We start from the raw sequence: 17,620 nt of genomic DNA, 5'->3' as shown, positions 1-17,620 counted from the left end.
TGAAATCCAACGTAGAATCTCTCTTGCCAACAAGTGCTACTTTGGACTAAGTAGGCAACTGAGTAGTAAAGTCCTCTCTCGACGAACAAAACTAACAGCCTACAAAGTTCTCATCATGCTCACCCTAACGTATGGCGCAGAAGTTTGGACGATGACAATACGCGATGAGGCGTCGCTTAGAGTGTTCGAGAGAAAGATTCTGCGTAAGATTTTTGCACCTTTGCACGTAGGTGAAGGCGAGTATCGTAGGCGACGGAACGATGAGCTGTACATACATATGAGCTCTACGACGGCATTGGCTGGGTTGTTATTGCTGTTGTTTTAACAGTAATAGAAGCCCCGTCAGTGTAGGGTATATCACCAGTCGTCTTCGTCTGGCCATCTAACGGTAGGCCCAGGAAACATGCTGCTTCGACGGGTTAGGTCCAGAGGGAGAGAGGTGTTAGATGAGTAGGTTTTATGGGGCATGTGAAAAGATGGTTAGTGTCGTGCGGAGTATCTTCACATGCCGGACATACATGTGTTTGGTATGTCGCGGTCAATTCTGGATAAGTAGGAGTTTAACCTGCTAAAGTATCGAAAACGTAGTTGTGCCAGTATTAAGCGTGTCTCACGAGGAAGCTGGAGCTCTTCATCTGCAATAGGTGGTGAGTAGTTGGTGTCCGATTACGGCATTCACAGGACGGGAGATTAATAAGGTGGTGACAGTATCCCGATGAATGCCCTTTATTGACTGTCTAAGTACTGTCTGGTCCAGTAGATTTCTGTCAGTTTTGTCCTGCATCTCATGGCGGGGTCATGGCGGGGTCATGTCGTCCAAATGGATACAAACACTCCGGTTCTGAAAGTATTCGATGCGGTAGCAACTGGTGGTCGCAGAGGAAGAGAAAGGTCCCCTCTGCGTTGGAAAGATCACTTCACTTGGTGTGCCCAACTGGCGTCGGTTAGCACGAGAAACGACAGGCACGCTTTGTTAAACTCGGCTAATTGGTTTTTTGTTATTGTTTTTTTTTTCATTTGTTTTATTTATTATATATAAGAAGTGATGCACCCCTAAAAGATGCGCAAACTAAGGTCCATCCTAATATACGAGTAGATATGTATGTATGTATTAAGAAAATAAGTGAATTTCCTGATAAAACCAATTTATTATATATTTCACAATAAACAAAAAAAAACATGCACGTAAATAATAATAAAATTCGTCTGTCAAAACTACATTAATAGCAAATTAATTCATATCGACATGCCAACCGCCTTAGATATGCGGCGAAACGACTTCGAATGTTGAACAAAAGACACAGCTAAGCGCGCCAAGCGCAATCAAAGCGTAATTATACAGATTACAGAAACAAAGTGTATACACGCACACATCTACTAGTAATTAGCAGCGGGTTGAATCATTTACATAGCTGCATACATTACGGAAAGGGCATACCTGTTACAGTTGATATCATTCATATGTGTCTGCGAATATTTTATACACCTTTGCACGTCCGTACATATGTACATACGGCCACTTCCAATAACCGGTTCGCCCGCAAACAGTAGTCAAACAAATGTAAGTCATCATTTGAAAGCAGCAACAGCTAAAACAAACAAACCCAGCAAGTAGTAGCATAACTGCGGAAACAAACAAATATGTGAACATGTGTATGTGGATGTGTATGTTTATAGTATGGAAAGAAAATCCATTTGTTTTGATTTTCGATGGCGCAACTTGATGTATAATTTATGCAAATATTTGATGCTACATATTTTGGTTGGATCTCCTTTTATTCAACAACCGGCTAATAATTATTTGGCGCTATTAAGGCACCAACATTAATGCAACACACACACATATGGTTGTGCATGGGCGGATTTGTGGTGGAAACGGGTGCTTGGGGAGCCTCAAGCCGAAATTCACAAGGTACGTTGCCACGGTGGCCGGTTTTACCTCACGGGAAGGACCTGGATTTATACCCGCTCAAGCCCTATTAATGAAGCAGTATTTTCCAAAAACGTTTGGAGAATATTTTGTACTGTTCCAACAACAACAACACCGTTCAAAGAACTCAATGTTGCAAGTTTTCAAAATTTTGAAACCATTTTATTAAGGGTTTATCGAAGGTCGAGTAGATTTAAAGAACATTAAAAAGGAAATGCGAGTGCAGTACAATGGATTTAATTGTGTCTGAGTGCTGTACTTGCTAGTCTGTCCCGTCAAAAAAGAACAAACAAAAGGGGTTAGGGGTAGACAGAGGCCCGAAAAAATGATGATTTTCAATATTTTTTTTATTTTGCTAGAAAATTACTTCATGTTACAAAAATAAAAACATGGCATTAATACATCGTGTTTCGACTTTAGCAAAATTTCAAATAAAAAATTAATAATTGTAAATGTTATCGCTGTTCGTGTGGAACCCGTTTCTCCAGAAGTCGCTTACGCTGATCATGACAAGTCCTTGGCGATTCATCTAAAGTCAATCGGACAAGAGAAATTAGTTTTATTAATAGACAATCCTGTGTCCGATCGAAGGTTTTTTTCTTCAAAATTAACAATATGGCGGCCTCAGGAAATATTTTTCAGATTTTCGAAAAAAAACCGACAATTAATTGTTTAAAAAAACCAAATTAAAAAAAAACCCCCCTTCGATCAGGCACGAGTTTTTTTATGTTTTTCAAAAGCAGTATAAATTTTATTGAAATCTACCGAACGGTTTTTAAGTTACACTGATCACCAGTTCAAAAAACATAGTTTTGAGAAAAACGCAATTAAAGTCAACAAAACTTTTGTTGTAGCAGCATAAACAATCTCCATACATATACAATTCTTGGCCGGATATAAATCCGGGTCTTTCCGGTTACGTAGAACCGACTGTCGTGGGAGCGCCCGAGCGCCCTTTGTTAATTGTTGAATAACTCGAAAAGTATTTGTCGGATTCACTTCAAATTTTCGCACAAAATTTTTCAGATATTCTACTTTAAAAAAATGCAAAAAATGCAATTTATTGAAAATTCTGACTACCCCTAACCCCTTAAATTAATTAATTATTAAAAATATTAAACATCACATTACAAAAAAATGTTTCGCCCAATCTATACTAATATTATAAAGAGGAAAACTTTGTTTGTTTATTTGGTTGTAATGAATAGGCTCAAAAACTACTGGACCGATTTTAAAAATTCTTTCACCATTCGAAAGCTACATCATCCACGAGTAACATGGATTATATTTTATTTTGGAAATAAGGCTCGAGATATAGGTCAAAACGTGGACCCGGGTAACCTTCGGATGTGTATGTACAATATGGGTATCAAATGGAAGCTGTTGGTGAATGCTTTAGTCCAGAGTATTTTTCATGCCGCTCCGTGACTGGGGTCTCGAGATATAGGTCAAAACGTGGACCCGGGTAACCTTTGGTTGTGTGTGTACAATATGGGTATCAAGTGAAAGCTGTTGATAAGTGCTTTAATACGGGGTAATTTTCATACCTATTGATGACTAGGGTCTGGAAATATATGCCAAAACGTGGACCCGCCGTGTCTTTGCACCGAATTAAACCAAACTTACACACATTGTTAAGGAGGTATTGAAGATGGTTTCCGTATAGTTTGGATACCTATTGGTAGATAGGGTCTCGAGATATAGGTCAAAACGTGGACCCGGGTAACCTTCGGATGTGTATCTACAATATGGGTATCAAATGGAAGCTGTTGGTGAATGCTTTAGTACAGAGTATTTTTCATGCCGCTCCGTGACTGGTGTCTCGAGATATAGGTCAAAACGTGGACCCGGGTAACCTTCGGATGTGTATCTACAATATGGGTATCAAATGAAAGCTGTTGATAAGTGCTTTAATACGGGGTAATTTTCATACCAATTGATGACTAGGGTCTCGAAATATATGCCATAATGTGGACCCGCCGTGTCTTTGCACCGAATTAAACCAAACTTATGCACATTGTTAAGTAAGTATTGAAAATGGGTTTCGTAAAGTTTGGTTGTAATTCGGAGCACTGGCAACGGGTACAGCGTTCTTTTGAACCAGCCATAATGTCGCTTACTTTTTTAACGCTTGGGGCGGAACTGAACTGCCAAATTGACAGTGTGAGTTTCAATGTGTCAATATTTCCTTCTGATTTGGATGCCATAAGGAAAAAACGTAAGTGTAACATGTAAAAATTGTTTGTGAATTTTTTTGGAGTGGATTTTGGAACAGTGAATAATTTCTTACGAAATTTGAGAATTTAATGTGAAATCCCAATGAAATTATGTGTTCGTGGAAAAAAATTTTTGTTTCGTTTTTTTTTTTTTAAATATAAATGGATAATGGTTAAAAAAGCTAAAATGCTTAATAAAACATATAAATTGAAACGAAAAATTCATGGATGATCAGGAAAAAAGACGATTGTTTATTCATATGCGTTGATTTAAAATTTAGAAACAATCTTCTTTTTTCCTGATTTTCAATTTATATTTTATATTTACTCAAAAACAAATAGAAAAACAAAAAATATTGTTTATGCCAAAGCGCTTGAATAAAGAATAAAGAAATAAATAATATGAAAATCATATATTTTCTGTTCTAAACCATATCTATTCTATTTTAGTGTGCCCAGCGAAGGGGGCCGGGTTTGCTAGTAAATATATATAAAAAAATTACACTGCACAACAGCATTTCTGATTATTGGGTTATGATACATGTTTTTAGTCCAATTTTTAATGACAATTTCAAATCTGTAACTGAAATTCCTGTATCAGCTCTATATGACACATTTGACTTTTGTAATAAAACACTATAGATTTAAAGATTATTTTATTTTATTGCCTTCTTAAGTTTAAAAAAATTTTCTTTTATATGATTTTCTTGCTGAAGCTGAAGGCATAGAACTGTTGTTAATGCTCCAGTTATAGTCGGCCATCATGTGTGTGTTCCAGTAACCTTGATAGCGTTCCTCCATCGTACGAAGGTCCTGGTGGAATCGCTCGCCCTGTTCTTCGCTGAGATCCCCAAGATTGGCTGGAAAATAGTCCAGATGGTTGTGAAGAAAGTGTAACTTAATGCTCATATTACATCCAACCCTTTGGAAGTGACCCATTAGTTGTTCGACGTGATGAGAATAGTTAGAACTTTTCTTATTTCCTAAGAAATTTTGAACAAGCCAAACAAACTCATTCCATGCCATTTTCTCAATCACTGTCATAGTGTCTATGAAATTTGAGTCTTTTATTAACGACCTTATCTGTGGCCCGTCAAAAATACCCGCTTTTATCTTTTCTGCACTCAATATTGGAAACTTTTTAGACAGAAAAAGAAAACAATTTACATTTTTGTCAATTAATTATTTAAGCCGAAATTTCTGTAAGGACCTCATAAGTACACCTAATTCTCTTTTTACACGAATTATTTTGCTTTAACACGATTTTCAATATTTTATGAATTTTTCTTATTCTTATTTTCTTTTATTCAAAGTATAATTTATTTCATATATAATATTTAATGCATTAAAATGTGTAAGCTCGAAATAAAGTCTTACGTGAACTTTAAAAAGAATTCTTTAATATTGTTTTCACCTAATTCTCTTTTTACACGAATTTTTTGGCAGCGTATCTACCGTGTAAAAAGAGAATTAGCTGCACTATGGTGAGACATCGCTTTAATTGACGCCATTAATTCTTCAATTGAGTTGTCGACACAGACTCAATTAAGATAAGTGGATTAGCAGTTGATAGCGGAAAAAGCTTTAATTTTTTTTTGAAAATAGAAAATTAAATAAATTTAGCTTTGAAAAAAAAAAAAAGTTAGACACATCATCTGCATTTCTGCGGTGTGCCCACTTTTCCGTTAAATACGGAAATTAACGCGTGTGACTGGTCTCAATGAACAATATTTAGAAGCCTCCATGGGGAATCTGACTCAATTTAAGCGTAATAAAGTATTAATTGCGCAATTTGTTGAATTCCTCTAGGGTAAACTTATTCTTCCTTGCTTTTTTTATTCTACATATTTCATTTGGGGGCAGCTCTCCTCTGAGCTCAATTAAAGCTGTTATTGCCTACATTTTTTTAATTCTGCAATTATGAATTTGGTTGGCTTCTCTTAAAAACTGCTCAAAGCGTTTCTCAGAGATTAAGAAATCATTAGCTTTTATTTTTATCTCAGTAAAAAGTTAATTTTTTCTACGAAGAATCGACGCTTATCAATCGTAGAGCATAGGTGGACTATTTTGCTGTTGTACCATCATAAACGGTCCCCAGTGTGATAGTCCTTGACTGAATAATGCAAATCCGAGTCGCACCGGTAACGTAGAACCGACTGTGTAGTAAGTTATGTGCCACGTGTTTCCAATATTGGTTCCTATCAGCGAACTTTTGGAAAGATCTTTAGTAAAGGCATTTGAATGCAGCACCAATTTGAATGAATTCCACTTTCTGGCATTACATATTACTTCTTAGTGATGTTTTTTATTCCTTCCAGGCTAGGCATTTTGCGTCCACACCGAGAAATCTTGCAGTCGTTAACTTTTTCGAGGCTAATCATTGAGTAAAAAAATATTTTTGTTCATTAAAATTAAAACATTATGACGTCTGTTTATTCCGAAAAATTCTGAACTGTAATATACATTTGTCATTATTATTTTTAATACATCTTTTTTTACTTTCATTGTGAACTGCTGATATTTGAATTGCTGTAATTATTGTAATCATATTACGATACATATGAATTACTTAAAAAAGTGTTCTAAAATACATATATAACTTAAAAACTCATGACGATCCACATATTTAGTAGGGTCTAGGCCGATTGCCTCCATCGCTTCTAACAGGGCCACCGCCACCATCGCGACGACCACCGCCCATTCCGCGGCCACCTCCACCGCCGCCACCTCGGCCACCACCACCACCAAATCGGTTGAAGCCACCTCCGCCGCCACCACCACTTCCGCGGTCTCTGTTTCCATATCCGCCGCCCCCACCTCCTCGTTCATTATTACCATAACCGCCACCACCACTGCCGCGATCGTTGCCGAAACCTCCACCGCCGCCGCCACCGCCATAACCACCACCACCACCACCACTATTACCATAGCCACCGCCTCCGCTTCCACCTCCGGCACTTTCACCATCACTTTTCGGCGCTTTGCATCTACGTATAACAATGTATTAATTTTATTCTGAAGAGCAAGCCATATAGTGCTTTGAACCTACCTATTACATTCGTTACGCCAGGCAAAGTTTGTATTGTTACAACTACTACATTTCCAGTCTCCTTCGCGTTGTGGTACATTACTGCCGCCACCACCACCGCCGCCATTTCCGGCACTACCTAACCTGCCACGACCGCCACGATCGCTGCCACCGCCGCGGCCCGAATCATAATCACCGCCTGGCCCGCCACCACCGCCGCCTCCACGATCGAATCGGCCACCGCCGCCACCACCACCTCCTCCACGACCACCACCAGGGCCACCGCGACCACCAAAACCACCACCGCCACCACCACCAACACGGCCTTTCCAGTTGTTTTGACGTTGAGCTAACGAAACTTTAATCGTGCAACCATTGAAATCGCGACCATCAAACCAAGCAATAGCCGACTGAGCGGCATTTGTATCATCGTAGGTTACAGTAGCTTCACCTTTGGAAACGCCCGTTTCTTTATGCTTGTACAACCAAATTTTTGGCTTCATTGTACGTTTATCTTTCTGCAAGATAATGAATAGAATATACAATTTTAGTGAATTATGAGGTGATAAAACAGGCAGTTCGGAAACCTACCTTTATTATGCCGATTGCGCCGAAATGGGATTCGATTGCCATTTCATCGGTTGCAGGATCCATTCCTGAGACAAAAATCGTATCTTCTTGCGTTATCATTTCATTGCCACTACCGCCGCCGCCGCCGCTACTGCCACCAAAACCGCCTAAAATTACATATCTAATTTTAGCAAGTTTTACTCTCAAATAAGTTTCTTGAACTATGAAATATGGGATTGAACGCTAAATTTGTTTTGCAAACTACTTTTAAACCACTATTTCAATGTACTATACAATTTTTAGAAAATATGCGAGTGTATGACCATACAGAAGAGAACACATTTGAAACTTGAACGAAGAATAGTGTGATTCAGTTTTAGTTTCGGGTACGCGTATAAGACATTTCAGATAAACCAAAAAAAAATGGAGTATTGTTCATAAATTTTTACTTAGATAGGCACATTTTTGAAGGTTTCCATAAGAATATCAACCATGGTTAAGTACCCTAAACTTATGCACTTATTGGAACTTGTTTGGACGCATTGTGTGTAAAAAGAAATGTATCTAGACATTTTGGCATTAAAACTCATTTTTGTTACTCAGGAAGAATTTTTTTTTTTTTGAGATTTGAAGCTTATAAACCTTTGTATGTTGTTTCGAATCTTAGCATTAAAAAGGAAAAAAAAAACATAAAACAAAGTTTAACCTTTTTCACTTGCGTCAACAGCTGTTGACATTTTTTACAACCCCTATCAATATTTCCAAACACTTAAAAATTAATACAATGATCTTTATGTATACCAACCAAGATCAATATTTATTGATCAGAATTTTACACCATTTGTGTATTTAAATTAAAGCTACCACATACTCAGTGCACACACACACGTTGCTATGAACTTTAGGCAATTGTTGTAACTTTACACATAACAAAAACAAAAAAATGCATATCCTTCTGCCTTCATTTGACTGCACACTTGGCAGTATTAACCCTCACAAAGCGATATTTTTGCACACTCTTTATAGTTGAGACTTCTGATTCAATACGCAATGAAAACACTAGTCATACAGTAAATTTTACGTAAATCGCAGAGTTAAGAATTGTAAGTAGTAAATGAATTGATTTATACTTTACTCATTTGCAATTTGGCTTGCTTTTATTTTACCTTTATTGTAGCCGTCCTTGCTGCCGCCTCCATTTCTAAAATAGGATATCAAGACTCATTTAAATGTGCATTCTGTGATTTGCAGTGTGTAGGTTGTTACTGAGAAGTTTTTTAAATCTATTACATCGCATACACAAGCAAGTACCATTTTCAAGCCGCCTGTCAGATAATATAGATCTGTGAATATTTTATAATATCCCACCATTATTTTCCCATTTGCGCAGTCAATCGTTGATGATCCATCATATGGCGTAGATATTAATATAACACAGTTTAAATCTTCTGATTATTTACCATACCCAACTAATCAACAACACACCGGAATTGAAGTAATTTCATACTAGTTCCTGCTATTCATGATACAGCAACAAATTAAACCATTTACTACGATTTAGTAACCAGAGCATGTGAGCTTTTCATTGATAGTTGTTTCGGTCGAAATATAAATAATATCGTTGACTGTATTACACCTTTATGCCTTAAAATTACTTTTAAAAAAGTTTCATAAACAATGGTATTGAAACAAAAAAATCAAGAGCTTTAAAAAAATGTACATAAGGGAATTTATTGCTTCTCCACTGTAAGAATCCTTCATTAGAAGCACGCAGCGACCTTTGGGATTTTATAAGGAAAATATCTTAACATAGCCAGCTCTAATGAATGATTTCAGAAATTATTTAAAGACCAAAAAAAAATTCAATGTTAACTTATTAACTCTCTAAACAATTCAAATGCAATATTTTCGAATACAGACGTATTATATATGATAGTTTGTATCCTTGAATTTTTGCATAAACCCCATTCATTTCGTTGTCGATGTATGATAAGAATAGCAGCCTACTTAGCAGTAAATGTTTTTCTTTAAGTGGGCCTTTATAATCTTACAGGCGGATTTAACATATCGAAATAACAGTCGAGAAGCAAAAATCCCCATATATTTCATCAACGTAATACAAATTTACTTTGAAAGATACATACATGATGATCGATCAGCAGAATACCCTAAAAAAACACTTTTCCATTTGACCATAGTCAACAAAAAATACAAACGTCTAAACAGTAGCAACTCATTTTGTGTATATAAATCGAGGAATAAGCTTCTCAATGGACCTTAGCTTGTGAAGTTCTTTCTCATCAGAAATTTATGAAAAAAAAGGTAATAGATACATACCCATAACCGCCGCCTGCGCTACCTCCGCGGTCGTTCCAACCACCACCACCGCCTCCACCACCTCCTCGGCTACCAGAATCATAACCTAAAAAAATTTCTTTTTCAAATTTTGTTCCTTTTTCATAGTTATCATCAATATGTTGTACCTCCTTTATTATAAGAAGATTGGTCATTGTAACCACCACTTTTTGGTTGCATCTGCTGCTGGAAATTTGGCGGTGGTACGGAGAAGTTATTGTAACCTCCTCCGCCACCAGCGCCACCATAACCACCTCCTGCATTATAATCAACACAAATATTGAAACACCTATCCAATTTTTCGCTTTAAAAGTATACTTACTATCCATTCTCAGTTTTTAAACAAATATCAGCAATGTGTATTTTCTAAATTCTCTACGAATAACAATTTTTGCTAGGGAACTATCGCTAACCACGCCACAAGAAAATTTCTTCTGAATTGATTGAAAAATGGCGTTTCGCCGCACACAGGGTTGCTTTGTGAACCAACATAGCAGTCCTTAAAGAACGACATACACGAAGTATATAGTTTTAAGCCTAAATTACAAACATGGTTGATAGCTGCCGTAACATTGTTTCAAATATTGTTTGAAACATTGCTTTGACGAACTAAAGATTGCATTATATACTTGTTGATAAATCGATGGAAGATAATTATAATCAGCGTAAAAAACTTCTTGAAAATATTAATTATTCATAAATGTTTGGAGGAGAAATATATAGAATTAAAAAGAAAGGGAAATGTTCTCAAGATTTTTACTTGAAAAATATTAATGATATTTCGCATATTAATTTACTAAAGGAACTGAGATATGACTAAATAGTCTTTTTAATTTATTTGTTTATAAATTTTAAGAAGTTTTTCAAAAGCCTATCTTTTTTAAATTTCCGTTTATATTGATCATTGGTGATGAAGATATGAAAAATTCAATAGGGGCTTTCACACTGGTATCGTTAAAGTGGTATTCTTTATTCGATAACTTTTGACGCCTATTCTGATTTACCGAATAAAATTTTTACGATTTGCTGGGAATATATTTACGAAATTTGTCAGTACCTCAGCCGTTTGTGTTGTTATACATTAGAAATGCTTATTTGTCATTAGACATAGAAATTATACTTAAGAATTATTGTAAAATATTACAATTTTAAAATTAATGAAGGGTAGGCATGTTAGGCTTTATACTATCTGCTTGAGAACATTAAGATTTAGAAAACGAACGACGAATTCAACTTTAACGAATTTGTTGTGAAAGCCCCAAACTGCATATTTTTATGGCCCATATTTTCTTTGACGTTTAAACCAAGTTTAAACTCCGCATGCAGTTTAGTAGGACGTATTAACGTTGTCTTAACTCTAGTTAAACGCCCAGTCAGACTAAGTTTCTTGGTTTATTATTGTTATTATTGTAACACTTTACAAAGCCCAGAGAGGGAGCTCTAGTGAGCTCAGACAATTGCTTGAGACTCCATTTGGAATGCTTAGAGAAGGCACCGGCACTTAGCGTGAGTTAGAAGGCATGGAGAGGGCTTGATGGCGAGAGCAATATATGCCACAAACCGTGCGGCACCCTCCCTATGTGTCTTACAACCTGAACAAGTTTTAAAATGGTACCAACTAAATGCACTATTGCACAATTACACTAATTGCATCTAAGCGAAGTTGAATTCGACTCATTCCGGTATGTAGAATTAGCTGGAAAAAAATCGATTGGTCTGTTGGCTTTCGGTCTGTTTTCCTACATCCCCCGTCTTATGCTGAGAGGATTTTGGCACCATAAACAATTTTTTGATTTACCCTTCTAAAAACCACCGAAATGTGTTTTTTTTTTGTTTGTTTTTTATTAAAAGTTTATTTTTAAAATGTTTTCTAAATTTGTAAACAAAAAAGTTATAACACTTCAAGCGATCAGTTGAAACCTAACTATTGAGTTACATTCTGTTCAAGGCCATTTTTTTGGACCAATTTACAGGGGTTTTCGCAATCAAAATGAATGGTAACTAGTTTTAATCTAAACCCATTTAAAGATTGCTTGGAATTATATACGAATAGTTTTAGGCTGGGAGGAATAATTGTAGACTCAATTATGTTCTTAATAACCAGCGAATATACTCCAATAGAACTTATAGGTTCTGTAGAGAGGAAGATAAAACCGCCCAATATGTGCTAGCTCTGGTGCATAAGAGCGGCAAAAACCTGAGTAAACATATTTTACTAGAGGGCAAATAAAATACAATAAAATATGATAAATACTACAATGTATGGAGGATATTGTGCTTGGAGAAATATTCCTAATCGCTGAAGGGGCCACAGTCGATCTTTTAGTTCGGGATGCTAAACCCTCTTACAATAATAATAATCAAATCAAAAAGTTACCATTAACAAAAAATGTTAGAAACCAAATTTAGCTTACCAAAGCTAAGAAAATATAAAGAAGCTAAGAAAGGGACCTTTTCTCTTTCTGCTATGTTATGTTTAGTAGTATTCAAAAACGTTATAAAGTTATATGTCAAAAAGCAAATCAGAATGTCATGCGAAATGCCAGTCAGCTGTTCGCACAACCAAAAAGAAAAATCGGTTTACGTGGAAGTGATCAAATATTTGCCGAAAAAACGATTATTATACTAATTTATTGTAACAATTTTGATTGTAGGAAAAAATTGTGTTTTATATAAGAATAGTAGCATAATGATTGAAATTACAGATTTACAGAGTAAGTCAAATTTTTCTACGAGTGCAAAGGCGCGTACCAATTGTCATTTAGATTTTCATGTTTTTTGTATATTCCAATACATGAATAATTTAATATGTATGTTCAATTTGGCTTGGTACGTTTTATACTCGACTGGACGTTCATTTGCGCTTTGTTTTTCTGTTTATTACAGAAATTGGAATAGGTCTGGCTGGCTTTGGTGTCTCATTCCTATTTTTGGGTGTGCTATTTCTGTTCGATAAAGGATTGCTGGCTATTGGAAACGTGAATATTTTTGCCTAAAAACAAGCATAATTTATAGTGTTTTTTTTGTTTTGTTTAGTTGCTCTTCCTGAGTGGTCTTGCCTGTGTAATTGGAGTACAACGTACATTTAGGTTTTTCTTTCAACGACACAAAGTTAAAGGTACCACTGCGTTTTTTGGCGGGATTTTCGTTGTACTTCTTGGTTTTCCAATGATTGGAATGATCATTGAGCTATACGGATTCTTTGTGTTATTTAGGTACATATTACTTTGATTCTGTTTTAATACCTTAATTTTAACCATGTCTTTGGAAATTTCAGCGGATTCTTCCCGGTGGCAGTCAACTTCTTAGGAAGAGTGCCAGTTCTAGGCTCTGTTCTAAATACACCTGTAATTCAAAAGGTAAGTAGTGGTTAATCGCAAATATTTTTCAAACAAAATTGGAGATTTTGAGGTAAACAGCGACAGTTTTTTAGGACTCGAAACTAATAACATTCAGAAAAAACTGCTTGTTTTCAAACATACCAACATTTGTTGTTGTTGAAGCGGTAGACAGCGGATAAACAGTCCCCATACATGTACGGGGAATGCTGCTGAAGTGGCAGTCCGTGGCCGGATGTAAATCCGGGTCGTTACGTAGAACCCACTGTCGTGGCAACGACTAACAACGATTCACTAAAGTCTCTGCATTGATTAACCGAAGTAATCTATATAAATCCATTTTCAAAATAACTATTCACAGAGATTTCAATTTATTAGTTTATTTTTCTTTAATTTACACATCTCCAAATAAATCGTATCTTGTTTAACATTAAATAAAAATCACGCACTTAACGTTTCAATGGTCTTTTGTCCATTCTTCGCGTTCTTCACGTTCTTTAACCACCTCCTTTAAGTAGGGTTCCAGATATTTAACGTCCTCTTCATATTTGGTCCATTGTTCTTTGGGCAAAAGTGTTTTCGTCATGGACAAATGCAGAGCGCGCATAATACGATAATTACGTTCATCATACAATTTGCGTGGTAGACGTCGCACAGCCTCTTTTACGTCTTCGTTCTCGTAGAGACAATCATCACGGTGTAGACCTATTTGAGTTTGTGAATATAGTGGCCGGGGGTATTGCGTATGCAATTGCAGGTTAGTTATTGAGCAACAAATTTATTCTAGTCATTATTTGACATTACTCACCATATTGATTGAAACCAGACAAGTTGTACGCCCATTTACCCAAGTTTGCTGAAAAATAGATAATAAATTCTTATTTAGTGCCAGAAATATAGATATAATTTACGTAATCAAATGGTCGCCTGGTTTTATATATTTCTTATAAGTTACAGTTATCAAATATTTTTTTGATCACTGAACAACTAATGGGTACTTACAGAAGACCAAGGGACCTTTTCTGGCAACGTATCCCGACATTTCGCACGAATTTAGAGATTTCCACAAATCTTCTTCAGACGAGCTTATAGGACTCTGAAATAAATTAGAATATGTTGGTGCGCTAGCGCTGTTTCACTCACTCACTTGTATAAGCAACGTGTGACAACTGACAGTAAAAGATGCTATTTGTCAGATAATCGGTAGTAGATTGACTGCAGGGTTGTAATTTTTGAGTTTGGGATGTACTAATTATATTGCATTTCATATACTTTAATTTTATTTACGTCCTTTAACTTTTTTTTATTCTTCTCTTATAGCTTGTACAAAAACTCGGTGGGGACGCAAATCGAACGACGGTATAGTAGAACTCCAATAATCTCTGCTAAGGATAATTTTAATATAGTTTATTCATCCGTGAGCTTAAATTTAAAGAGCGTTTTTGTATAAAAATATCCAGTAAGTTGATTTGTATTTTTTTAAGCATTATTTGGGAATAATTATAGTCACGATAAGGTTTATTCTTAAAAGTGTCCTTCGTATGGGGGAATTGGGGGCCGGATTATAACTCATATTATAGAATACGCGCCTCCCTGCGTATTTATAGATATTTGCCATTGAAAACATACTTGTTATATGTACATAGCTACGATTAGTTAAATACCATGTTTAATATATTGCTTTAATATTATATATAAAATGTAAATCGAATTTTATTTAAAATTTCATAAGTTTTAAATATTATTTTTATCGATACACATTTCTCCATGTATCAAGAAATACAAACATCGTTAAAATGTTCCTCTAAGCATGCGATTGAACGCATTTTTAATTGACATCCGATCATCTGCTTTCACCTCTTCCAGGATTCCATCTTCACATGAAAATACCCGATTCAAAGGCGATTTTTGTATGTTTAATTCGAAAACGTACATATGTATTTCTGTAGTTTCTGGCTGCAACAAAGGTGATGGCGAATAGGGTATATGAGCGAGGTATATACTCTCTGTCAAAAAATGAGGCAAATAAAACCGATGCAAATATAATATTTAAAAAAATGTTTTTAACTTACCCATATCGTAAAATTGTCCAATAGTCCATTTGAGTAGCCTTTGAAGAGGGAAATCTAAAAGATTTCGACGTAATACTTGAACGAGTAAATTAACTAGATAAATACAAAGCCGTAACTGCAAAAAAACAAAAAAATATAAATAGGTAAAAAATTATATAAGCTGAGGAAACTTACAGACGTAAATACTACATAATAAACCAGTACAGTTGGAAAAAGGAAGAGTAGTGCTGTAAAGAATATAGTTGCAAGGTATAGCTGGCGGGTGACGTAATTATGTGACTCTACGCGATCTGAAGGTAAAATATAGTACTTTAATTTTTGTTACAAAATATGGCTGACAAATATTTACTTTTAAGTACATTGTAACGTTTTCCCAGCATCACCTTCCAGAGCACTTGAATGCCTTTGATTTCCACCTTATACAATCTAATATAATAAGTATTTAAGTTATTATTATTTGTGATTAAAATAAACTGGTGACTTACACTGCTGTATATATATAAAAGCAATGTGCATGTAGACCGATTATGGATATCAAAACTGGTAGCGAGGCCAATTGAAAAGACAATCCAATTAAACCAAGTAATGCAATTGGAACGAAAAGTTGAAGCACGATCGGCTCAATCAGATCTGGAATGAGCAGAATGACGATATTATAGTAATCAATAATATAATATTTCTAATCTATGTAATTACCCAAAAATTTGGCCCACAAATCGATATGATAATTAAAACAGTCGAGCAAAAAATTGTTAAGGTGCTCATTCAGTTTTAAGCCAATCGGACTACCTTTGAGTGATCGTAATAACAAACGTAGCTTTCGTATAACTAACTGGAATAAAAAAAAACATTATTTTCATAGTATTGTAGAAATACACAAATCCCTCACATGCGATGTTGTAAGCAGATAATCACCAGGATGAGAAACGTAGAAGAGTAGAAACAGCATTACACCAACTCCGAGTATTTTGTCCACTGTAATATTGAGTTTACGTTTTCTGAAAAGATTGAATTGTGTACGTAAATAAAAATTAGTTCACCGGTACTGATAATTTCAACTATATCAACCCACCCAGAATCTCGGTACTTTCGCCATTCCAAATAGTGTTCGTACATACATGTATTTCGTAATAAAGGCAAGAGCAGTCGGGACTCAAACAAAAGGATTAATGTATGTGTGATTAGATTAGGCAGGAAAAAAAACATATTTTTAAAAATACTAACTAAAGTATTTGTATGCGTTTTACTGTTTTCTCGCCGATGTTCACTCAATAAACTACACAACATATCTACATCATTATTCTGATCACTCCCACAGTCACCATGTCCGCCAGATACACTATGTCTGCTATTATGTGTCCCAGCGGCTATGTTTTTGGCGCTATATTCATACAGCTGTAACATCTTTGGCACATCATAAAGGAAGACATTTGCCTGTTTGGTATCCGCCGGTTTTATACTCAATTTGAGCAAATAAATGTTTGGGGTATCTTCGTCATAGGCGAAGCTAAGAGCAACATCGCGGTTTTGCACTCTTGAAGTTTGACCGGCACGAAAAATATATCCTAAGTGACGCAGATTTTTGGTGGTAACCTCTGTTTGGCTGCTGCTTTCATAACTTCGATGCGCAATAATAAAGTATGAAACGGCATTGTTTTCGTTGATCTGTATTTCTCCATAGATATCACAGTTTTCTTTGGCATGGAATAGAAAATTGGGCAGGAAGATTTTCACGCTCATAGCTCATCACAATTTGACTAATGGTAAACAGCAAACAAATAAAAGGAATACAGCTGATTTCTAGCTGATTTCATGTAGATATGGTAATTATATACTGTAGTGTAAATGGAAATATTGATGAAAAATGTCGATAGGGGTAATAATCGATGCGTAACAATCCGAAAGTTTTTAACCGAAGTTTATTTTCATCACACAGTTTGTGCCTACTTTTCTGCTATAGGAATATTGGAATAATTAATATTTAGTAGAATATCTTGCTGAAAATGTCAAGAATACAGTGCAATTAGGGTTTATTGACAATTTGGTGGCTTACTGTTTGGTTCCATTATTTTCTCAGTAGATAGCTGTAGTAATCGATATCTCGTAAAGTA

At 35.6% G+C, this 17,620-nt stretch overlaps 4 protein-coding genes across 7 annotated transcripts; 1 reads left to right on the top strand and 3 right to left on the bottom strand.

Annotated features, from left to right (window-relative positions):
- Window positions 1-6,542: 6,542 nt before the first annotated feature.
- Window positions 6,543-10,554, bottom strand: LOC128857903 (RNA-binding protein cabeza). 2 transcript variants are annotated; one of them, XM_054093724.1, is made up of 7 exons: window positions 10,422-10,554; window positions 10,228-10,368; window positions 10,082-10,166; window positions 8,911-8,945; window positions 7,766-7,911; window positions 7,196-7,692; window positions 6,543-7,133 (listed from the first exon to the last, which is right to left on the bottom strand). In XM_054093724.1, exons 1-7 carry the CDS (start codon window positions 10,426-10,428, stop codon window positions 6,773-6,775), a joined length of 1,272 nt encoding a protein of 423 aa, XP_053949699.1. In that variant the 5' UTR covers window positions 10,429-10,554; the 3' UTR covers window positions 6,543-6,772. The 2 variants fall into 2 exon arrangements, with proteins under 2 accessions (XP_053949699.1, XP_053949700.1); XM_054093725.1 differs by having other exon boundaries at window positions 10,228-10,356.
- Window positions 10,555-12,633: 2,079 nt separating this feature from the next.
- LOC128857900 (vesicle transport protein GOT1B) lies at window positions 12,634-16,138 on the top strand. Of its 3 annotated transcripts, XR_008453958.1 has the most exons (6): window positions 12,634-12,813; window positions 12,986-13,077; window positions 13,136-13,314; window positions 13,377-13,458; window positions 14,758-14,896; window positions 15,304-16,138. XR_008453958.1 is itself a non-coding variant. In XM_054093722.1 (5 exons), the coding sequence occupies exons 1-5, from the start codon at window positions 12,789-12,791 to the stop codon at window positions 14,800-14,802; spliced, it is 423 nt and encodes a 140-aa protein (XP_053949697.1). In that variant the 5' UTR covers window positions 12,634-12,788; the 3' UTR covers window positions 14,803-14,958. The 3 variants fall into 3 exon arrangements, 2 of the variants coding, with proteins under 2 accessions (XP_053949697.1, XP_053949696.1); XM_054093722.1 differs by lacking the exon at window positions 15,304-16,138 and having other exon boundaries at window positions 14,758-14,958; XM_054093721.1 differs by lacking the exons at window positions 14,758-14,896; window positions 15,304-16,138 and adding an exon at window positions 13,533-13,997.
- LOC128857902 (cytochrome b-c1 complex subunit 7) lies at window positions 13,802-14,603 on the bottom strand. The gene is made up of 3 exons (XM_054093723.1): window positions 14,440-14,603; window positions 14,246-14,293; window positions 13,802-14,142 (listed from the first exon to the last, which is right to left on the bottom strand). Exons 1-3 carry the CDS (start codon window positions 14,477-14,479, stop codon window positions 13,895-13,897), a joined length of 336 nt encoding a protein of 111 aa, XP_053949698.1. The 5' UTR covers window positions 14,480-14,603; the 3' UTR covers window positions 13,802-13,894.
- LOC128857899 (uncharacterized) lies at window positions 15,133-17,302 on the bottom strand. The gene is made up of 8 exons (XM_054093720.1): window positions 16,582-17,302; window positions 16,399-16,507; window positions 16,206-16,341; window positions 15,995-16,139; window positions 15,859-15,935; window positions 15,684-15,799; window positions 15,510-15,624; window positions 15,133-15,443 (listed from the first exon to the last, which is right to left on the bottom strand). The coding sequence occupies exons 1-8, from the start codon at window positions 17,247-17,249 to the stop codon at window positions 15,229-15,231; spliced, it is 1,581 nt and encodes a 526-aa protein (XP_053949695.1). The 5' UTR covers window positions 17,250-17,302; the 3' UTR covers window positions 15,133-15,228.
- Between the last annotated feature and the right edge of the window lie 318 nt (window positions 17,303-17,620).

The sequence above is a fragment of the Anastrepha ludens genome, chromosome 3, assembly GCF_028408465.1.
Source record: "Anastrepha ludens isolate Willacy chromosome 3, idAnaLude1.1, whole genome shotgun sequence".
Classification (NCBI taxonomy): Eukaryota; Metazoa; Arthropoda; class Insecta; order Diptera; family Tephritidae; genus Anastrepha; species Anastrepha ludens.
Note: the sequence above shows the minus strand (reverse complement) of the source record. Positions and strands in the feature narration are given on the sequence as shown.